Consider the following 23395-nt stretch of genomic DNA (forward strand, 5'->3'; position numbering starts at 1 on the left):
TGAGATAGGTGCAAATGTGCACTACCAATAGAAACACACAACCTAGCTGGGGGTGCTCTGCTAATCAGTTGGGCAGCATTTACATTTCTCCTGAGTGGCTGCACAAGTGCCCAGCTTACTGGGAACACTGCTCATTGGAGAAACTCACCCTGCACTGTGGCTTCCAGGTGTCACATGTACAGGACCAGTAATATGGGTGCGACATGAAATGCAAGGTGTAGGCAGTGACTGGAGTTGGGGAAAGTAAGGGCAAATGCTATTCAGCCTAAATAGGCAAGTGGCCCAAGGTGCAGACTGGGTTCGTATGATATAGTAGGCAGCATCTGCCTGGGAGAAACTGGGATTTGTGCCACAGAGCGCAAGGTACCTGTACTGGAGCAGAACAGAGGACTCTGGGAGCAATGGGAAGGGTGGATGAGAGAACCCAGTCTTTGCACCACAGAACAAGAGGTGTGTCCCTGGGAAGGATACAGGGCTTGTTTTGGACAAGTCAATGTTGTAGAAAATTACAGCCAAAGCAAATGGGCTGGGAGAGCAGCAGTTCCTGGCAGCTTGATTGTGCTTGATGGCAAAGCCAAAACCTACCCAGGCTGCTCTTTGTCTCCAGTTGCTGGAACTCGGTGTCCACGTCTGAGGCAGTAGCAGCAGCATATTTCACATACCTGCTCCATTCTACTTGCCAGGCACCCTCCCCTGCTGCACCCTGTTCTGTCAGGTTGTGCAAAACAAAGCAAACTGGCCTCTGCCGTATGACCAAAGCTGTTCATCGGGTCCTGTCCACCCCTGTCTCACCTTGTTCTGGTTTGTTCCACTCCCAACCTCCATGTGATGAGTGCCTGGGCACAGGGCAGTATGACACCAATTCAGGCTTGGGGTGTTGGAGCATCAGAAACTTGGTATCAGATGATTAATCCAGTCCCGCTCCTCTTACTAGCAGACCCCTTGCCCCTGAGAGTCCTGTGTCTCTGGTGGGGTTTTGTGCAGGGAAAGGGAGGAGTTACTTGTCCCAAAAGAGTCTGCCTTAGTAGATAGGTTCTACTCAACAAGATCAATGGCTGCATGGCCAGCCTTGTTCACACATACATGGGGTTGCATAGTGTGGCCAGCTGACAGCTGAGAGAGACTTACGGGGACTGGCCTCCAAAAGATTTCTCCTGGAAGCATCTGCCCCACTCCAACCCCCTTCTGCACTCTAGACCGGGGTGGGCAATAATTTTTAATGGGGGGTGGGGGGCACTCCAAGATTTTGATAAGTGGTCAAGGGCTGCACTTCCATTGAGGTGGTCCGGGATCTGGGACAGAGATTGGGTGCAGAAGGAAGTTTGGGGTAGGGGATGTGGTGCAGGAGAGGGTGTGGGGTCTAAGGAGAAGGAGAAGGTTGTGATCTGGGGCAGGGGCTTGCAATGCAGGATTTGGGAGGGGGTATGAGATGATTCTGGCCTGGAGGATGGGTGTAAGAGGGAGTACAGGGTTTTTGGAGGGAGTTGTGGCCTGGAGGAGGTGGGGAGAGAGAATATAGAGGGTTTAGGTGGTGACCTGAGGCAGATAGTTGGGAGGAGAGAGGGGGTGGGATGCTAGAGGCTCTGACTGGGAGGTGCTTATCTAGGCAGCTCCCAATCAGCAGTCCTACAGGAACCTGAGGCAGGCTCTCTGCCTGTCTTCTGCAGTCCCAGCCTGGTCAAAACAGCTGACTGCTCCATGTGGCTCTGCATCAGCCCAGAGGTGAGAGGGGAGCATTGTATGCTGCCAGAAACTGGCCGATGGGAGCTGAGAGATTTTGCTGGGGCACAGGGACAGCATGCAAAGCCTCCTTCTCCCTCCCCAGTGTCCAGAGCAGAAAGCAGCCAGCTGTTTAAAGTGCCATGAGCTACTTTAACAGCCCTGGTGAGGTGCCTGTGTGGTGTGAGTGCGCCCGGCAGCTTGGAGGGCCGGATTCGGCCCGCAGGATGCATCTTGCCCACCCCTGCTCTAAACAGAATTACCCTACCTAGGCAGCTCCCTTCACATGTCCATGGAAAATGGCTAAACTTTCTCCCTGCATTCTGTGCCATGTCCCATCTGTAGCAGGAGTTACACGCAGTGCATTATTGGACCCAATTCTTCTCATACACTGAATGGTCTATACTGGAGCTACCTTTAGCCTGGAGAAGTTCAGAGAGACACTTTAACAAGTTGATCAATGTGTGTGTGAACGTGTCTGGGTTTGCCTGGGTCTGAGCAGCCGTGACTGACTGCTGCAGACAAGTGCTGCAACACACTCCCTGTACCATAACTCATTAGTGATAATATTGATGTGCCAAAATATCAAAAAGTACAATAATACTGGAATGGTGTTCGGAGCATTCCAATGTAACTCCAGCCCTGCTGTGCAGGAGTGTCTGGCTAGTTCTGTGTGTGGGCTGCACGCCCTTCTGCCTTGTACCTTGTGTCATCATTTGCAGCAGTGCAAAGTGAGCATAAAATGCTGCTTCCCCAGCAGTAAATATCAGGAAAAAAAACACCTTAACAATAATTGGGCAGCTGCTGTGTCTCTACTGTGCTGACCAGTTCTGTCTCATTCCAAATACATTTCCCAGACTTCTGTGTGACTTGAAAGCATGTCTCTCTCACCAACAGATGGGACAGTCCTAGATATTACCTCAGCCACTTCATCATTATTCTTTCCTAGCAGTGCTCCCCCTGCATCTTGCATCTATCTGCTGTCTGTTGTCCTGTACTGAGCTTGTAAGTTCCTTGGGGCAGGGGTTGGCATTCTGTGTTCCCACAGTACCCAGAATGGTGGACACATAGGCCTTACTGTGCTATAAATCACAATTAGAGGTGCAAGGCTTTGGAGAGTAAGGCCCTGTGTGAGCACCCACCTCCATGCACGCCTGTCTCTGCCTGGGCATGTAAGCACCTGTCTCTGCTTGTCTTTATGCCTGTTTGGGCATGTGCATGCTTGTGTCAGTGTGCTCTTGTACTTCTGTGCATGCAGCTGGGGACCAGGGCATAGAGTATCAGCCAAAAATAATTTCTTCAGTGCTTTCCTTTGTTTGTTTCCTTTTCGCTCTAGTAAACAGAGCAGCCCCCCGAGATTAGGAAGGCGGGAGCAGGAGGAAGAGAAACTGGACTCTGAGGTTATGGCCTCCTTGTGGATCCTGGCTTGTTTACATTCCCCTGTTTCTGCCCCATGCTGACTAGTGGCTGGGTCTGAGGTAGCCAGGAGCTCAGACCGGTCCTGCAGTGTTCCCTGCAGTCAGGCACTCCCCCCACAGCCAGTGAGTGAAGTTGCATGTCACTTTCATGAATGGAGAGCTCCTGAATGGGGATTTCAGGAGCTTTTAGCCCCTGTGCCTTCACGTGGCTGGAACATGCCAAAGCCTGATGCCCTCAGGGAACTGAAGGGAAATGTTGGATTGTGGCTGCTTGGAAGGATTACAGTGCAAGAGACAAGTAGCATCTGGTTGTCATTAGCGAGGAGCTGCTGCCAGGACCCGGACAGAGTTAGGCAAGAAATGCCCAGGAATATCTAAAGGGAGAGAGGAGATTTAAGGCACATGAAAAGGAGAGGATGGAGTGGAACAAGGAACACAGGGCATGGGGTGAGGGGTAAGGAGAAGGGCATAATTTTCTCCAATATACAATTTCTACAGCACTGAAATCCCATCTCCTGGGGCTCATCAGCTGCACAGAAAACCCAGGCAATGAGATTGGAAGGGAATGTAACAGGAGTGTCTGCACCCACTGCTCCTAGTGGAACTTAGAGAGCTTGGAAGTGGGCTCCAAAGACTTTAGGGGAGAGCTGAGTCATGTAACCAGCACTAATCTTCCTGACTCCAGTGAGGGGGCAGCCACAGCTTGGAATGTGACTAAAGCTCTGGGACAACGGACCTTTTCTGTGTCCTGCTGCCAGACCCTTTCCTATTTCCCTGCCTCCTGCCCAGTCTCTAAGGCAGGGCTGGCCAAACTTTACTGGCCTTAAAAGCTGCATCTGACAATTTCTTTTAGATATGGGATTGCCCTTTGCTTCCTGTGCTAGGTGGCAGTGGTATAGTTCATCAGCTGCCATGTCGCACCTCCATTTGGGTGAGCGTTAGTGATCTGAGTCTGCACATCCTGTAAAGTTCTTTAGGATGAAGCCTTAGGTTTACATATGTTCATCCTCACTGAGATGAATTTGAGCAAGCTCTTCAGAAGTGCCCTCTTATCAGCAGGTGTGGCAACCGGAGGTGGTGTTTGGAAGCAACTCAGCCTCCTGCCCCGGTCTGCACAATGTCGGAGCCTGCTGCTCCCCTCATCCTCCTATGTTTTCACTCCACAGCAAGGCAGGATCCTGCCTTCCCTATTATTTCATTCTAAGTCAATATTATGACAGCTAAAGCCAAGAGAGCTGCATCCACATGATAAGCAGCCAGAGACACTAGTTGGGTGTGGATGGTGCCTGAGTTTGGCAGTGAAGAAAGAGTTTCTGACAGCATCTTCCTCTGTGCTCCCAGCATCATTAAGGACAGATTGTGGGCGGGGGCAATAGGTGAGGCAAATTGATGAATAATTGTCTCCTACCTCTTGGATAATTGCCCCCTGCTTTTCCCTAACCCAGGTGAGGAGCATAATAACCATATCCCTAAGGGAAGGGGACTAGAGTAGTGGTTATGTACCTGGGGTGTGGTTATGTACCACTGGGGGTATGCAGAGGTGTTCCGGGGGTACATCAACTCATCTAGATATTTGCCTGTTTTTACAGTGGGCTACATAAAAAGCATTAGCAAAGCCAGTACAAACAAAAAGTTCATACAGCGACTTGTGTATACTGCTCTGTGTATTATACACTCAAATGTCAGTACAATAGTTATATACCAAGTGATTTATTTTATAATTATATGATAAAAATGAGAAAGTAGCAATGTTTCAGCTCTTGTGTGCTGGGACACTTTTGTACTGTTATGTCTGATTTTGTAAGCACACAGTTTTTAAGTGAGGTGAAACTTGGGCGCACACCCGACTAATGAGACTTCTGAAAGGGCTACAGTAATCTGGGAAGACTGAGGGCCACTGAGCTAGAGGATCTGATCAGGTGTTGGGCTCCCCTCCCCTTATTAGCCCATTCTCAGGGAGGGGATCAGTTCCGATCTCAGTGCAATATGACTTGCAGGAGGTCTCTACTGCTTCCTCCTCAGTGGCACTCCTGTATCTGCCTTGGGAGTTCTCAGCTCTGCTTGTGCTGTCAAACAGTGGCAGAGGCAGCGCAAACTTAGCCTTTCCCTGCCCCTTACACTGCGCTTGTTACAGTTATAGCCCTGCTATGCTGGCTGGTGCCTGGAGCCTGCTGCTCACTTTTGTCCAAACACAATTCTCTGCAGCTGTCTGCGTGATATTCCCAGAGGGCCTCTTGTTTCTGGGCTTCATTCCCTCCAGAACTTGTGGTGAAACCCAGGAAAGAAGCCTCCTCACACAGCTAGGCCATAGGATATTGCAAAGAGCCTGCTGTTTCTTTGGGACCAGATCAACATGCCCAGCACAGACCAGCCCCTCCTGGCTTGCACCTGCTGATCCAAGCCTCAACTGTGTACACCCTCCTCTGTTTGGGTGTTGCTGTGCCATTCAGTTAAGTGTGTCTCTCCATGGCCACACCTGCCCTGGGGATTTGCCCTCTCAAGAACATCTGCCTTGGTAACTAAAGCTTATTATTATCCAGGCAGGAGGGGCAGTGTGGGACAGGCTTAGAGCTATACGTGCTGTCCTTGGCTGTAAGGATGTGTTGCGGGGGCAGTCAGTGCACTGACAGCTCAAACTTTGTGTTCCCACAGTTACCTGGTACTGCCTGTGCCATAGCCTGGCTGGGAGCTATCAGGACTCAGATATTCTTCCTCAAGGGCGGATATAGGGCAGGGCGAGCGGGGCGGCCGCCCCGGGCCCAACGCTTCAAGAAGCCCCGCACATGCGCCGTGGCAAAGGGGGGCCCTGCGAAATTGTGCTGCCCTGGGCCCCGCAAAATGGTCATCTGCCCCTGCTCTTCCTGCTTCTCAACAAAATAGATTTGTTCTTTAGGATGAAGTCATAGGCTTACATATGTTCATCCTCACTAAGATGAATCTGGGCAAACCCCACCTGTGGTATTCCGAAGTTCCCTTGTGTCATCAGGTGTAGTATTTGGAAGCTTCTGTCTGCCCTCTAGTTTGACCTCTCAGGGGAGTTTTTCAGCTCTACCTGCCACCTGCCTCCAGCCCATAAACACTGCTCAGAGCCTAGCCCTGAGCATGCTGGAATTGAAAACACAGACAGCAGCAGCTGCCTCCTTACCATCACCAACTGCTGGGATCACACTCCCCTCAGGCTCTACTCACTCCGTACTGCAGCAGGGGCCAAGCTCAAACTCTCGGTGTTCATCATCAGGACCGTACCTAGATTTGGACCTACGTGTCTCTCCCAAAGCTTCTTTTCACGGCAACAGCCTTCTCTGGCAGCTATGTTCTTCCATGTCAATGACATTCTCAATGTTGAAGGTGAAGCTCATGAGAAGGGGAGCCTGCACTCTCTTGGGAAGAGGACCGGCACTTTGGGACCCATTGCAGAAGAGAACAGGAGGAGAATAAATCTCCAGAGCTGAGGCTACAACCCACTTCCTCAACTTAACACCCTTGCAGCTGCCACCAGTGCCAGAGAAGGGGGCAAGGAACCTTGAAATGGTAGTGGAAGAGAGAACGGGAAGGATAGATGGAGGAAGGAGAAAGCTGGCTTTCATTCTGAGATGGGAATGAGAAGGACAGGACAGCAGCAGTAAGGCATATCCTCATTTGGGGAGTACACTTGCAAAGAAAGATTCTTCGCTGCTTCCCTTGCCTGCACCTCAGACAGATCATTGTCCAGGACTTGGGCCTCAAAGACTATGTCTACACTATAGCCTCTTGCACAAAAACATATGTAAATGAGGCGAAGCATGGAATATCGCCATGCCTCATTTGCATAATTATCGAGGCTCCGTTTTTGCGCAAGAGGAGGATTGTGAACAAAAAGGAGCAGTGTAGATGGCTCCTTTTTGTGCAAAAGCTTCTTGCGCAAAAACGGAGCTTCATTAATTATGCAAATGAGGCACAGCACTATTCCATGCTTTGCCTCATTTGCATATGTTTTTGTGCAAGAGGCTATAGTGTAGACATAGCCAAAGAGTCCACAGGGCAGCCATGACACTGCCCTCTCCCAGGGTCTGTGTGTCAGGTTTCTCTTAGAAGACTTCATTCCCCTCGGACAGTGTCAGAAGCACCGCTGTGCATCATACCCTGCTCAACCTGTCAGATGGGCAGTTTCTATGGGGGAAGGGCAAAGAGGCTGGTCAGAAGCCAGGCTCAAATGCTAGTGACTGGGTGGGCCAGCACCAAGCTGTCTGCAGCTCTTTTTCTCCCACTTTGGCCAGCCCTACAATGAAGCTATGCTCCCCAGGGTAGGCCTACGCCAGGGCCAGAGTAACAAAAATAAACAGCAGCATTCCGGGCACGTGCAGCCAGGGGTGACTAACCGCCTGCCACTTCCTGCTGTTGCTGACAGCAACAACAGCAGCCTCTGCTCACAATGCATGGGACAAGGGGGGTTGGGGATGCACACCACAGCCCACTTCCCCCAATTGTCAGCCTCCTCCTTAGCAAACAAACCTTTCCCTGTTTCCCCCCACTCCCTGCACCTGGCCTGGGAGGGAGCTTTGACGCCATAGGAATTTGCAGCCCGGGACTCAGGAATGTTCTAAGTAACACATTCCCTGGTATTGCAGGGGCTGGCGATATCGCTGCCTGGAGGACACTTGCCCTCCACACTGTACTGAATAGTTTTAATCCTTATGAAACCACAGAGACAGAGCACACGTGGCCCCTGCTACAATGCACCTCACTCTTATGCAGCACCACTCCCTGCTACTCCAACCTTGGATTCCCCACACAGCTCTGCTCACCCAATGCACTTCATTCTGCACCTCTTATTGGCTAAAGAAGGAAAGTGGGTGAGGGCTGCTTCTCTTGTACTTAGCATCATATAATGATTAAATGTGAAATTATGATGCTTCCAAAAAGCCATCTAACACTTATTTCTTGTAAACATCACTACTGCCTCATGCTTGCACTGTCTCCTGGTGTCTTAGCTACTGGGCATACTGTGTTGTTAGTGTCCATATTAGACTGTACCTTCTTTGGGTTATGGAGCTTGTTTCTAGATGCAAGCCCAAAACTGTATTGGCTCTTGATAAATGTGTTCCCTTTGGTCCAAGTGGCTAGCCAATATTTGGAGCTTTGCTGGGCTGTTTTTGTTATGAGGAGAAATTGATGCTAAGTCTGTTATTTCTTTGGTGCAATCCTGTTTATTTGCAAAGACTACACAAAATCTTGCTTTCCTGACCATAGTGGAAACAATCAACAGCTGGTAGTTTCCTTGCTCAGAAATCCAAGTCTCACACAGCTGGAACCAATCAGCCCCAGGGAAACCTCTTATTCTCCAGAGGCTAGATCTTGCTCAAGTATTACCATAAGCCAACTTGGGTGGTGGGTTTTATTGTTTTAGCTATCACTGTGTAAAAGGGCTTTTACTTACTCCTTCCATTTAGCCAGAATGAAGCTTAGGTCTGTGATTGTCTAGCAATCAAAACTTGCTTGATGGCTGCTGTGAACATCTGCCAGCATAACAATAATAAACAGGGACACCTGCAATGGGCTGTTTTCCTTTGTGCTTCCTTTTACAGACATTCTGATATACTATGAGGTAAGCCTCTCTGTAGGGTCTGCCTCCTGCCCAGGAGCATGCCAATGGAATGGGAATGCTCCCTATGAACTATGTAGCTTGATTTCACCAGAGCAAGCTGGAGCAATAGCAAACAAAGGGGCTGTGGGGAGGATGGGAGATCTCAAGCTGCCTACATCCCCAGGTACAGTGGTAATATTTGTTAGACACTGGGCAGATTTTGCTCTATAGGAATCACCCTGCATCTGGGGAAATGTTCCTCTTTTCTTTGTGTCCTACTGTCTTTCTCCTGAGCCTTGAATGTCTCTTGCCTTAGCAGTGGATGGCTCAATTTCCCATTCCCAATGATTTGTGCCAGCCAGTCTGTGGGGCATTAGGGAGTGCATGCAGTGCCAGCCAATCTGTGGGGCATTAGGGAGTGCATGCAGTATGTGGCCAAGTCGTGGGGGCTGAGCTCTGCTGTTGTGGAGTGCCATGATGTTCTTGCATTGTGACAAGGCCTAAGGGCACCTGCCCATCCAGCCTGTGTTGGCTTTTTAATGTTCTTTCTTCTTTCCCCATTGTGATAATTTGGGGAATCCATTATCCGGCTGATGAATTCTGGTGCATTTTATGAAATTGCTGCATCATTGAATTCCTCAGTGAGTCAGCCATGGGCTGTTGAGATTCCCCGACTCTTTCCCTCACCCTGTCTGGGAGAAGCTACAATCCAAACAAAATAAGTCATTAACCTTAATGACTGTGCAGGCATCATATCAGAGGTATGCTGAGGAGGGTTCCTGAGCTGGAAAACCTGTTTAACCAAGTTTATCAAGGGAGTGCTGATATAAAGACAAGAAGTTTCAGGCAGGGGAGAGAATGAAGGGGCTGGCATACTTTTATAGCAGAGAGCTCCTTTTTGACTGTGGGGCCAGCCATGGCTGGTGTGAGGCATGTGCAGTCAGTCCCCCCTGCATGTGGCCCCGTGCTTTATTATTGGTCCCACCTGCCTGGGTGGCATGTCCTACCTGAGGCACTGCCTGAAGCAGTAGACTGTGCATGGCAGTGGTAGCCCCCCCCCCCCACGCCCAGTGGGGTCTGCGGGAGAAGAGGAGGAGCCTGTTTTGGATGCCAGTGCCTCTGGCGATCTGGCTCCTCATGCTGTCAGCCCAGGAGCTCTTCATGCTGCTGAGAGAGCAGCTGCTGCAGCCCCACCTGGGCAGAGCCAGAGTCCCAGGTCCACTGTGAAGCTATTGGTGGCCCAGGCCCCACCATCCTATTCTAACTAAGCCCTGCAAATAATCATGCCTGCCCTGGGGCCGGCTGGTGAAGAAGAAAGCTACTTGCAGCGAAGAAACATTCTGTGATTTGAAGGAGAGGCATGTGCAGGAAGGGAATCCTGGAGTCCAACCAAATCCCAAAGAACACTCCCAAGGGGTAAGGAAGCTGAGGCAGGGAACAGCATGTAGATGTGGTGTTATTTTTACCTCAGTCTGTATCTCTCTTGGGCTCACTAATGTGATTGTGTTAGAAACTTTTACAAACCCCCTGTATTATGGGCTTCGGCAATCACGTACTCCTCTGGAGTTGGACTGTAACTCAAGTGCCTATACGCAGTGATGTGGTAGAAATGTAGCCGTGTTAGTCTGGTGCAGCTTAGGCTTGCGAGTGGGCCACATGAGTCGCCCTCCTTCACCTCAGTGGGCTGCGAGATTGATATAACCAAAATGGGTTCCCAAGGTAGAGTAGTTTTGCTCACTGTGCTTGAGTCCTAGAATTTGCAAGGTATGGCAATTGAACCTAGCAAGGCTTTGATTGGATGCAGAGGGAGTGCACAGCTCTCACAGTCAGTGTTGTTGCAATGAGCATACACTTCACCTCAGGTACCCTTTCTGTAAGTGCATGTTGTTTTAGTAATACCAGGAGGAAGAAAACTACGTGGCTGGAAACCAGTGGACTCTGGCAACCCGGCACATGGGCAACAGTAAACAAAATGCCTCACAAGCCACACACAGAACCCGAGTAGGCCTCCGGTTGCCCACTACTGAATCATGGGGTTGGAGCTCTGGACAAAGATGTCCCTAAGCTATCAGGCAGTCTTGGAGGTGGTTAGCACTGATCTTGGGTCCTAGGGCAGCTGTGTGGTGAGCTGCTGTCTCTATGAAGATGTAACAGACAAGCTGTGCCTGGGAAGTGTGCCAGAGAGGCCAAAGACCAAAGGGCTTAAAGTGCAATGGGCCCAGTGTGTTGGGATCCAAACACAACAGCCTTGGTGAGTGTTCAGAAAGGGGAGCTTGACTAGGGCTGTGACACCAGAAATGGGATGGCTTGTCATGTCCATGAGCTCAGCAGGGATATGTTGGATGGGTTCAGACAACATGTAAGCCTTGCTGGGTTGCTGACAAATGATTCCTCATCACCACCTCCCTCATGTCCTTGTGAAGGTGGAGGCTTGGGCTGGGAAGTGCTTTCCTGGTTTGTCCCTCAATCTTGGGAAGGCTGAGATGGAACAGACAGAGAAGCAGGCTCTGCCCTGGTCTGTTATTGACAAGAATGCGTGTCTGCTGGAGCCGCATTCCAGCGCCTGGTGCACACACCCTGGGAACATGAGCCCACAAAGCAGCCAGATGCAGCTCAGCACTGAGGAATTCCAGCTCATCACAGGGGCCTCTTGCTCCTCTCAGAGCATAAGTGGATCGTGTTTGCTCCCTTGTGCAAAGACTCAGGAGGATAAGGATTTAATCTCCCCTGTCATGGGAAGCCTTAGTTGCCACACTGGGGGGCCATGTCTATTTCCTGGGAGGACAAGAGAATTCTGAACCCTGACATGAATCCCACTGTGCAGAGCTGTTACTAGTGTCCCATTTTGGATCATGCTACCTTCAGGTGCCCAAATCTGCCCTACCCACCAGAACTGCAGCTTTGCCAAGACTCCCTGGGTTAGAGAGAGAACATAACTGTCCTGGTTATTCCTTCACACCAGCACACTGACAACAGAGTTTGGCTCCTCGTGTTGTCAGGGATTGTTATTTCTGATTACCAGAGAGTTAATTTCCCACGCTCTTCTATCTGTAGCCCTGACTCAGCCTAACAGCCACCACTTCCTCGCTCAGGAGATTTCACTCTCCAGTGTGTTAAAAAGCAAAATGAGACTGTCACAATACATTGCCAGCGACTAGAGTTTGAAACTCTTTGGGGCTTTTCTCTTCAGAAGGCAGCTGATCTGGCAAGAACAGAAAAGCTTCAGAGTGGATTGGTGGTATGGTACCAGGGTGCAAAGAGCCCTCAGACGGATCTCTTTGCAAGTCTGCACCAAAATAACTACACTGGATTTAATTCACACCTTTTGTTGTTTCAGTAGAAGTTTGTATATATAAAAGCGCTTAAATAGTAGGATAACAAACTTAGATTTAAAAAGACATTGAAAACCCTCTTGCAAGAAAGTGTTAGCATAGGTGGGATTATATGAAAAGCAATTAGAAGTACAGGCATCTCAGGTCTCAGCCCTGGCCTAGGATTGAGCTGGTGAGCAGCAGTGTAGCATATTGACACACTGCTTCCAAGTGCCTTTCTTGTTCTTCCATTCTCAAGAAAGAGTAATAAGCAAAAGTAACTTGGAAGCTGTTATGCCTGCAGAGAAGTCCTTGAAAATGTGACCCATGTGCACAGCAGTGCAGTAATATGTGCCTGAGTTGCAGAATACTGGGCTCAGTATCTCTGCTTGACAGGTGGAGTTTATTGTGGGCAGAACATGGCAGAGTACTGCTATTCCCCTTCTCCCCAATTTGATGCTTGGTTTTGAACCAACTGAAAACCATTGGCAAGCAGGCTGGGAAGCCCAAAGGAAGTGTAAATGTTGGAGTTCTTGCAAGAAAATACTATTTGAGCGACAGTCCCCTCATTGTACTATAGCTGTGATGAGTCTGCCTTCGCATATTTTGCAGTGAGCAGCACTGTCCCATTTTATACACTTGAGTTATGTGGGGAGGGGTTCTTGGGGATGGGGACAGCTGGCTTGTACAGCTATCTAAAAGAGTAGATTCTTGTTATTTATTAAGTGCTGACTGCATTCAAGACTCTGTAGATGCCAGAATCCCTGCCCCATGGGATATACAAAAATAAATAGCCATAACCAGATGCACTGGCAGAGCCAGTGGATGATGCTAACCTGGAGTTTTTTTAAACACTTATGGTAGCAGTTTGTACTAACAGGGCCTTCCTGAGCCATGTGGAGGAAGGAAGTATGAAGGAGGGAGGTTGGATATTGGCATTTTGGGACGTGGAGAAGGTTTCAGCCATAGGATGTTAGCTCTCCATGTCTCTGTAGATCATGCCCTCTTGACTAACACAGACAACCAGGCACCTCTAAGAAATCAGAATACTCTTATTTTTCTTCTAGCTGAAGCAAAGTAGTTGGCTCCTCAGCACAACATGTTATGGCTCTGGGCTGATGCATGCAGAGTACAAAGGCAGCAGTTCTGCAAGGCGCATCTTAAATTAGCTTTATCAACTCCAACTGTCTCTTAAAAATCAGAGAAAAGAGGAATCTGTGCCTCTGGTCCCTGGGGCAGCTCAACAGCCCAAGGTTGGCGTCCTTCCTCAGCTTTCTCTGAGCTCCCGTACCAGACAGGTTTAACTTGGCAGCTGTCATGAAGGGTCAATTGTTACCATTAAATCCACTCGCCCATGTGTCAACTGTCTCAGATTTAAATAAACATAAAAATCACCGTGTCCAATACCACAGTCCAGGGTCTGCAACATTCCAGTCGGCAGTGTATTTCATAGGGATTAATAGAGAAATGATTCTTTATATTGTGAGTTCTCAGGGCAAGGACCATGTCCATGTCTCTATGTACAGCACTGTGCACTTCCTGGCCCCAATGGAGGCCTCCAGGCACTGCCACAGAACAAATGCTTATTAAGAGAACTAGTTCAAGGGAAAGCCTATAGAAAGGCCTAACCCCCAGGAGAAGCCGGGATAAGGTTCAGCCTGAACTTGAGTTCTCAACATCAGTATAATATAAAAGCGCAGGAGAGCCAGCGAGGGTGGGGAAGGGAGAACCAGGCACACACATTACACAGAATGAAGCTGAGAGTTATATGGGTTAGAGATTAAAGCGCTCTGTTGGCTCCTGTCTATTCCCTCACTGGAGATCCAGGGCAGATCATTTTCTACACTCTGTTGGCCAAGGTCCGGTCATATTTGAAGGGTCTCAAGCGATGTGGTTGTAGGGCCTAAAACCCCCATTGACTCTCCCATTGCACGTGCGGGGGGTGGGGGGGGGGGTTAGGAGAGAACAGCCTCACTTCCCCCGGGCACCCCTGCCCGGGCGCTCGCTCCCAGCTGCCTGAACCCACGACATCGCTCACAGCCACAGCTGCGCGCGCCTGCAGCACTCGCAGCAGCCCCTGCCCAGTGACGCGCGCGCACCTGTGGGTGAGCACCCAGAGCCCCGCCGGGGCACGCGGGGCCGCGGATGCACAACCAGAGGAAGCAGGCGGACAGCTGGAGTCTGCGGGGCTCGGAAGTCCGGAGGATGCAGCGCCGCTTTGTGCGGTCTCGGAGGAAGAGAAAGTGGGAGTGAGGGTGTGAGGTGGGGAGGGGCTTGGGCGGAGCCTGCTGCTCATGAAACAGAGCTGCGGAGCCGGCAGGGCAGCATTCACATGGCTGGAGAGCAGCTGCTGGGTGCAGGGGGGCGCCAGTGCAGGAGCAGGAGGGGGCTTGGGTGCGGCGATTGAGCGGGGCAGAGGTGGTGTCAGTGTCCCAGGACGAGCACCTCGGCGATCTGCGCCCCTTGTCCCCAAGTCCCATGCTACTCGGGGCTCTGTAGCGCTGTCCTCCCATCTCCTGGCGACGGGCCAGCATCGCCTGCAGGACACAGCCTCTCCCAGGGCTAAGCTGCTGTCATTGGATCCACGGGTGCTGTGCTGGGGACGCTCGGGTCCTGGATTGTGACCAGCTCCTGGGAGCGCCACAGCCAGGGGGTCGCTCCGCCGTCCCCCCGCACTGGAATCTCCCGCGGGGCAGCATGTTTGTGTTAGCTGGGCCACGGGACTCTTCACTTGGGCAAAACTGAGGAGGCAGAACCAGTGATGCAGCTTCTCGGCAGCTTCTTGAGACTTCTTGTGGCTCTCGCGCTGCAGGCACCACCCGCTCAGGTGAGGGACCGCAGCTTCTTGCACCCCCATAATGGGTCTGGGGGAACAGAGAGGGCACTAGCCGTGGGAAAGTCCTCAGGGATCCTGGTGTAATGGTCCCAAGCCCCGTTACCCTCTTGCATCACTGTGGGACTAGAGAACTGCTGAGGAATGGCCCCTGTAGTGTACTTGGCAGGACAGTTGCAGAGTGGAGATCAGTCTGAGGAGCTGTTCTCGGGTTGTCCCACTACTAACCCTCCCCAGTCTCTGAGTTGTGAGTGACCCCTTGTTCCTTGGGACCTCCCTTTGCACAAGAAGAGGAGGCTGACTGAGATCCTGCTGGGCTGGCCGACAACTGGGGGGGAGGGGGTAGAAGATCAGTATCTCAGATGCTCTCTGATGATAAGGCTGGCTCCATCTTATGTCCAGGAAAAATAAACTCCCAGGTTACATCCTGTGAGAAGAGGGGAAGTGCCAATATTGTAGGAAAGCTGCAATGGGTCTGCAGCTTGCAGACAGTCCAGCGACTGCTCTTCAGCTGAAAGTGTCTGGAGAAGACTGTGAGCCGTTCGCCCAGGAGAGCAGTCCCATGGTGCGGGACAGGTGTCAAAGCAGCCGGGTGAACTCTGAGCCCCAGGTACCCTCCTACACCTGGCAAATCCCATGGAAGAGCCCTCTGCTCCCAGGAACAACAGCAGAGAGTTTCCTATCTGCTGAAAGACAAGTGGGAGACTCATCTTCCCAGACCCCCTACCAGAGCCACATATCCCATGGATGCTGAGTCCCAGGGCATGTGCTGTGACCAGCAAGGCAGCAGAGCATTACTGCACTGAAGCAGGGATGTGGCCTGATGCAAGAACACCATCTGCTCTCCAGCAAATGAGGTCTTAACAGTGCCCCTCCCTTGTACAGCTTCTCTGAGAAAGTCTAAGTAATTGATTGAGTACCCAGGGGTGGGAGGAAGCCCAGCCCAGCCCAGGAGATGAGGGGAGGTATTTCCTCTTTTTAAGCATATATTAATTTGCTTTGATTTTTGGTTTCAAACATTTGCCATTGAGGAAAAGTCCATCCCAGCTGATACCCCTGTGATTTGCTTCTGCTAAGTGTCTGTCAGCTGATCTGGGCTACTCATACCTGCTGCAGCCAGCCCACTTTGTGCTACCCGTCCATCACAGTGGGGCAGCCTTGGTCAGCATTTAGATGGCAAAGCCCCTCCTCCCCCTGCAAAGGAAACCCAGAGCATGGCTTGGAGGAATTCGGATTTATACAGCATCCCAGATACGCATGGCACATCCCAGATATACCTGGCCCCTGAATGAGTCCAGAAGGGCAGATGACAACATGCTGTGAGCTGGCAGAAGGGAATCAGATGGGGCTCAGACAGCATCATGTAGGGATGTAAAAGGTTAAATGGTTACCTGGTTACCCTGTAAGCATTAGCATAAGCATACTTACTGGTTAATCAAAGGGCTCAGCTAGCAGGAGCAGCCCGGCCAGCAGGACCCTGACTGCGACAGACCTGAGGGGACAGAGCAGCCCCCAGCCCATGGGGCTGGAGCAGCCTTTGCTGTCTGTGATCAGTGGTTAACCAGTTAAACATGCTGTTTAACCAGTTAACTATTTTAGGCAGTTTTTACATCCCTGGCATCATGATGATTGGGGTATTGAGACACTCAACTAGCTCAGGAAAGGGAGGAGGAGTGCTGGGGACTCAGTAGGGGGAGTTCTTTCCTTGCAGTGTTGGGCTCCATTTTAATCCAGTATTGACCCTAAGCCCCAGCTTGGCAGGACTGGGGGTAGGGTGGTAGGTGTTATATGGATGAGAGGTAAACTGACATGCTGACCGTGTGTGGTTATTGGATCCCATGGCATGTTGGATAGGAGCTGAGATGTCAGCCTGGGTTTCTTCTGCCTCCTGCAGTTTGAAGTTACACAAAGTCTTCACCTTCCCACAACCTCCTTAGCTGTTGTTTAGTGAATAATGTCCCACCTAGCCCATCTCCTGGGAGCCAGGGCAGAGTCGGTCCCTGTTGTGTTGCACTCAATCTACAGTAGTTTTAAAATTAACTTCACCAATGGCCGCTCTTATACAGCTGCCACATTATACTTCAAAGGTCACCACATTAAGTGGTGAATGAAACAATCTCTTGCGGATCCACAACAGCTATAAACATGCTAGATAACACTCACTCCTGCCATGAGTGCTGCGGATTGGACTGGATGAGGTCCCCTCTAGGCCTATAATTCTATGCTATTTATTATCATTATTATTTATTAGCTCAGTTGTCTTCCTGCTTCTCCATGTATACCTCCAAATGCTCCACAACAGATCTGAGCTGGAAGGGCCAAGTACAGTGGATGGGTAGGTGGGTGAATGATGCATGCAGATAGGTGAGAATGGGTGGGGGTTTGCTGCACTTTGCTTATTCCCCACTGCCTCTTTCTAAATGTCTCTGCATTTCTCTCCCAGCAGTGGGACAGATTCAGCAGAAATATTACCTCAGAAGCGCAAGGTGAGTCTGTAGCTGGTTCTCCTGGCTGTATGTGAGAATATTAGATCTCCGGTGGGCTCTGGAATTCTCTCTCTTCTTCTCCCTGCCCGGGGAGCCTGGGGATCCCCTCATGTCCACTAATCCCAGAGGAGGAGACAGACCCCAGGGAAGGGGCGGCAGGCTTCAGAGGTAGGTGATAAAACATGGCCTATGGGGAATCAGATTGGGACTATCATAAGTCATTGGGGGGAGACAGAGGAGTACACATAGAAAATGTATTGGGGAAAATGGCTCCTCTGACCCCCCCCCAAGAAGTTAGTTCCCCAAGACACCCACACTACTGCACTCTGGGAAGATGCTTATCCAGCCTTCTTCAGAACTGATGAGTGCCAACAGGGCAGCCCCTTTTCTGGGAAAGAGCAGGATCAGAACTGAGCAGAATTCTTTAGGTGAAATTTATTTTTGACCAAAATGTTTTGTAAATTAGCTTTGAATTTGCTGAATTATTTCAGTTAAAAAAATTGGTGCAAACAAACACATTTCATATGGACATTTTCAGGCAGAAGATTTTGACTTTTCATTTAGACTTTCACGTCCATTTAATTTTTTAAAAAGTAAACAGTGAAAAAACTGAACTGCAATAATTTGTTGGACCCCAAGCAGGTTTTCCTTTTTGTTTTTATTTTTTTGGAATGTCAGATGACTGAAACATTCCAAGTTGAGCTCTGAGGCAGCTTTTCCTGTAACAAGGTTTTGGGCACTATAAGCCATCATTCTTCAGGGCATGAGCCAAAATGTAACTATTTGGGGTTAGAAGGAAACTTGCCCCTGGGGACTGACTAGCCTGCAACTGCCACCAACAGTGATCTATCTGGTACTGGCCAATGTGGAGACAGTAGAGTGATCTAGCCAGAAAACTGCTCTGATTCAGTGTGGCAGCTCCTATAACAAACACTAGTTTTTGGGCTGTCCCATATCGGGACGCTATCTCCCCATCTTTTCCAAATGACACATAATTTTCCAGAAAAATCCAACCACTATTCCGGGACTCGTTCCCTAGTTTTAAGGACGATCAGAATTGCTTGGTGACTTTTAGAGGGAGTCCAGAATTGGGCTTCTAGAAAAAACTGGGCTGTTGTTTTAGCTAGGGTGTGGAGCACCATTTCTGCATAACAAATGGAGATTTTATCAGTGTCTGGAGATGAAAAATGTTCTGCCTCCAGCTCAGCACATGACAGAGGAGACCGGAGGAGAGCAACAGATGGAACAGCTCAAAGAGGAGAAAATGGATCTGTTAGCCTGGAAAGAGAGTCATATTGCTGAGAGCTGCCCACTACATTTGGGACACACAATGGGTTTTGCTTTGATGCCTGTGCCAGGCACATAGCAGGCCTCCCAGACTCAGCCAATAACTCCACTGTTTAGTGAAGGCCCAAGGGAACAGGTCAGCAGGCATCTTCTGGGCATGAGTTATAGCTCTCTCCCCTTCATCTCTTCCAGTACTGCCCTTCCAGGAGGTTTGGGGGCGCAGCTTCTGTCGGCCCTTGGAAATGCTGGTGGATATTGTGTCCGAGTACCCCAGTGAGATGGAGCACATGTTCAGCCCTTCCTGTATTTCCCTGCAACGCTGCACTGGCTGCTGTGGAGATGAGACACTGCAGTGTGTCCCAGTGGAGACAGCCAACATCACCATGCAGGTAAGAGCCAGGTGGGCTCAGCTCACAGTGCAGGGCTATGGGCTCCTTTCCTGGCAGCTAAGTCAACTATTGGTATGACTTCACAAGGTCAGGGTGTCACACAAACATGGGAAATTAAGGCACAGAGAGGTTATCTGACTTCCCCAGGTCACAGTGAGTCAGACGTCGAGTCATTCCTAACATGCCCCCGGACTCTGCTCCGTCTTTTTCCCCACATCTGTGCCTCGCTCCAGGAGGTGCATGGGCTGGGCCAGTGCTCCCCTCACTGGCTCTTTGCTGCATTCCCTTTTATGACTTTCCTTGAAGGTCTCATCTTCTTCGAACCTGCAGTTACAAACACAGAGAGCTGACACTGCGCACGTATCTGTGTGGGTGTGGGAGAGGAGTTTGTTGTCCCTGTGAAGGGTGGTGCCCCCTGGTGGGGTGAAGCAGATACTGTCCTGAAATTGCAGCAAAACTATTCCCTGCATCTCTGGTTCTGTTTTTTCTCCGCCCCTCTCGTCATAACCAGAGGTGTCTCTGGGGATGCTGGACCACCCACCCATCACCTTTTACAGCTAGTGATTGAATGGGCATCCCAAGATCCTTGTTCCCCGTGGGCATCATAAGCCTGTCAGGCTGGAGAGGCCGAGGGCGATGCCAATGGCAGGCAGACAGGAGAATGGGAATGACAAAGCACTGTTTTCAGGCACTGCTGCACCCATCCTACAGGGACCATGCATTCTTTGGGTGGGGAATCTTGGAGTGCAGGGGTGGACCATGAAGCCTCTATCCTTTCCCACTGCCTCAGGAGGTCGCCCTCTCACTCCTTAGACCTCCCCCAGCACCACCTGAAGTGTCTGAGATCAGCGCACCACCCTAGCAAGGAGCAGAGGGAAAGGGAATGATGAATCAGCTTTTCTATGAAGATCTAGGGAAGATCTTTTGTTCCTTTTCAGCTCCTGAAGATGAAGCCAGCGGGGCAGGTGCCCTATGTGGAGCTGTCCTTTACTGAGCACAGGCAGTGCGAGTGCAGGTATGGCCCAGCCAGGCTTACCCTTCTCCACCACAGGGAGTTATGCAGCAGCAGGAAGGTCCCCAGCATGTCACTTCCATAACCCTGGGGTTGGCAGGTCACTATGGTCCCCTTGCTTAGTGGCTCTCCTGCACCATCTAGTGGCCTGGCTCTCACAAACATAGAGGCTGTGCCAGAACTGCATTGTTTTCCAGCTTGCCAAGAAGCTCTGCTGCTGAAGAATGAGTCAAGCCAGATTTTCAAAAGTGGCCTCTGGTTTTGGGTGCCTCAATGGTAGGAGTTCAAACTGAGACACCCCGGGGCCTGATTTTGAGAGGTGTGGAGCAACTACAGTCCCTGTTGCCTCCAGCTGAAGTTGTGGGTATTTAGCACATCAGCAAATCAAGCACTGGGGATGTCAGTTTGGACTCCCAAAAACTAATGGCCACTATGTTTGCCTTCATTTCTGACCCTCACTCTAGTTCCTCATCTGGGCTGTGTTCTGGCTTCTCCCTTATCTCGAAGAACTCTATAGACTGAAAGATGCTATACTGCATTAAATGCTTTCTGAACGTTCCTGGCCACAAGCCATCCTTTTGCCAATGATATCAATACTTTATTGCAAGGGGGTGGAGCCCATGCAGTGGAGTTCTGGCGGGCAGTCTGTCAGTTAGGATGTGATTCCATCCTGTGGAGCCCTTGGTATTTTCCTAGCATTCCATCCTCCACCAGTACCTAGGCACTCTGCAGATGCCACATCTGTGGTGTGATCGTTTTACTCTCTCCATTTTACTCTCTCCTCTAGGCCTCGGCGGACTACAATGAAGTTAGGAAGGTAAGCAGTATTAGCAGGGATTCTGGAGTTTGGGCTCCTCAGCCCTGGCTCATCTCCCATCCAATCAGCCTCTTATTTTCCCCCTTTCCTTTTGAAGGAGGAGACCCAAGGGCCAAGGCAAGAGGAGACGAGAGAAGCAGCGACCTAAAGGCTGTGATCAGTGAGTGGCTGTTGATCCAGGAGGAGGGGCCAGGGCAGTGGCTCTTGCCAGAAGCTTCTCTCAGTTGTGGTCCTTTGGCTGCAGCTTGCTGCACAAATTAGGCTCATGGAAAATGCACCAACACCTGGCGTGAAACTGCTGCATCCCAACACACAGGGGCTGATACAGACCTGGGCCTGCCTCTGCCATCTTTCCTGGGGATTTCAAAGTACTTTTCAAACATAAATTAAACCCTCCTGATCCCTGACCCCAGTTCTGCTCCACTGGAAGGTGAGTGTCATTACCCCCACTTCATAGGTGGGAAAACTGAGACCCAGAAAGGAGTGGACTTGCCCAAGATCATCCAAGAGGATCAGGAATAGAGCCCAAAGTCACTGGTTCCCAGTCCCCCTGTTCTATCCCCCATCCTGTCCTTGTGCTGTGTTCTCTTTGCAGGTGTGCCATTCCACGCAGTTAGTCATCTCAGCAGGAGAGGGCAGGACCACAGCACCTGAACTTATTACGTAATTGCCTGTACGTATGCACCAATTGCATTCTTGACTGAACCTTGTAGGACTTTGTGGCTGCTTGCAACCTAGGAGCTGTGGTCCTCCGAGCAGACAAGAAGCGGTGAGGTGAGCAACAGGACAAGCGCATGGGCCCTTTTGCAGGAGAAGATAATCTGGACTCCTGCTGGCTGCCTGCAGGGATCCAACACCAGGATGAAGGGAACTTAGCTGAATTAGGGGCAGACACCCCTCAACCTGCCTGGCTTCTCCCTTAAGGGCCTCCCTTGACTCTGCACAGTTCACATTAATGGTTAAAGGACCCAGGAGCCAGATTCAGGACTAAAATACTGCATAATGAGGCTCTGAGGTCCTAGGCTTTGCATTCAGCACTCTGCCAGAGGACAGCAGGGGCCGAGTTCTGCAAACATGGGAATGTTTTTGTGGCCTTTGCAGCTAGAGGAGGATCCCAAAGTGCTGAGGGTGGAGCAGGACAGTGCAGAACCTCCAGGAAGTGCCAGTCCACAGGGTGCCACTTTGGGAACACTTTCTGCTGTTGTCACCCACAGGAGTCTTATGCTGCCACCCCCACTTTTGCAGAGCAAGCCTGCTCCCAAGTTGTCAGTGTGTGGAGGGTACCACACAGTCATGAAGGAAGAAACCTGGTCCCCTGTGGGGAATCCAAATTCTGGCGCAGGAAAGAAGTAGAGAAGCTGCAGTGAAGCATGGAGGCAGGTGACCTGGGACTTATTCGCTGTGGAAGTTCCCTGGGTGGGTTAGGGTGTGATAGAGAGTCCCAAACTGTATGACATGACACCCCCAGTACCTTGGCTGCAGCACAGCGATTTTCAAGCTAAGTCCTGAATAAAATCTTATCATAGTGACATCCAGAAGTATCTGTGAGAATGCATCTGTCCCATGTCCCCAACACCTGGTCTTACCTACTCCTTCTGGGGCTGGAGTTTCTTCACAGCCTGTGCCTCTCCCCTGTTCCCTACAGCACAACCTGCCAGGGCTGCTGCCCTGTTCCCTGCTTTTCCTTTTCTACCTGCTGGGCCAGGAGTTGCTGGGGGCTCCCCTAAGGGCCTGGAGGGCTCCATTTGCATTAAAGGAAGGTCAGCCTCTACCTCAGCCTCTCTAGCCTGCAACCTCAGTGTATGTGTACACTACAGAGGAACGTCCACACTGCAATTGCATTCTGCTGCAAGAAAATCAAAAGAACAGAGGGGTTTTTCCAGTATTGGTAATCCTCATTCTACAAGGAAGAAGCCTTTTTGCAAAAGAGCACTTTTGGGAAAAGGCGTGTGTGGATGGGGAAGGAGTTCTTTCGGAAGAAGAGGAAAGAGAAAAAAGCACAGGTGCCCTGGTGGCCATTCCGTCCATAACAATCACAGCTTACATGTGAGAGAGCATCCATTCAGTCTGGACTCACTCTTTTGAAAAAGCAGATCACTTTTTTGATGCACTTTTGCAGTGTGGACGTTCTCTTTCAGAAGAAGTTTTTTCAGAAGATCTCTTCCGAAAGAAGCCTGTAGTCTAGATGTAGCCTCAGAGGAGAGAGATTTGGCAGCTAAGGCCATGCAGAAGTTACATGACCCAGGAACTGAGATGCTTGCTCATAAGTCAGAGCACTTAACAATTTACTGTTGCCCGAGAGCAGCAACTGAACAACCCATAGAATGACCTGAATATAGAATACACTGAACAATCCACAAGTGTGGATGCAAGTGTAAATGCAAATCATCGTGTTAGCTTTAATTGAGCTATCTGTCCAAGTCATGTTCACTCTGTAGTGCAGAAAGGCCTAAGGGAGTTGTGGCCGCACACCCCACACCCTGTACGGAGTTGAATGCCTCAGTTAACTCCAATGCAACTCATTCATTTCACTTTTTCTGAGGCTCTAACCCAGGGGTGG

At 50.4% G+C, this 23395-nt stretch overlaps 1 protein-coding gene across 3 annotated transcripts in view; it reads left to right on the plus strand.

Moving 5' to 3' along the window:
• Nucleotides 1-22362, plus strand: part of PGF (placental growth factor) — a 28202-nt gene extending 5840 nt beyond the window's left edge. The window contains exons 1-7 of one of the 3 annotated variants that reach the window (XM_006117758.5): nucleotides 14275-14838; nucleotides 17291-17330; nucleotides 18810-19006; nucleotides 19945-20021; nucleotides 20806-20835; nucleotides 20933-20995; nucleotides 21431-22362. In XM_006117758.5, the coding sequence (XP_006117820.1) occupies nucleotides 14773-14838; nucleotides 17291-17330; nucleotides 18810-19006; nucleotides 19945-20021; nucleotides 20806-20835; nucleotides 20933-20995; nucleotides 21431-21452 (495 nt within the window). In that variant the 5' untranslated portion in view covers nucleotides 14275-14772 and the 3' untranslated portion in view covers nucleotides 21453-22362. Of the gene's footprint in view, nucleotides 1-14274; nucleotides 14839-17287; nucleotides 17331-18809; nucleotides 19007-19944; nucleotides 20022-20805; nucleotides 20836-20932; nucleotides 20996-21430 lie in introns of those variants that run through there. The other 2 variants (XM_006117757.5, XM_089778435.1) reach the window with 2 other exon arrangements.
• Nucleotides 22363-23395: the final 1033 nt, after the last annotated feature.

Source organism: Pelodiscus sinensis, chromosome 5 (genome assembly GCF_052426305.1).
Source record: "Pelodiscus sinensis isolate ZL-2025 chromosome 5, ASM5242630v1, whole genome shotgun sequence".
Classification (NCBI taxonomy): Eukaryota; Metazoa; Chordata; order Testudines; family Trionychidae; genus Pelodiscus; species Pelodiscus sinensis.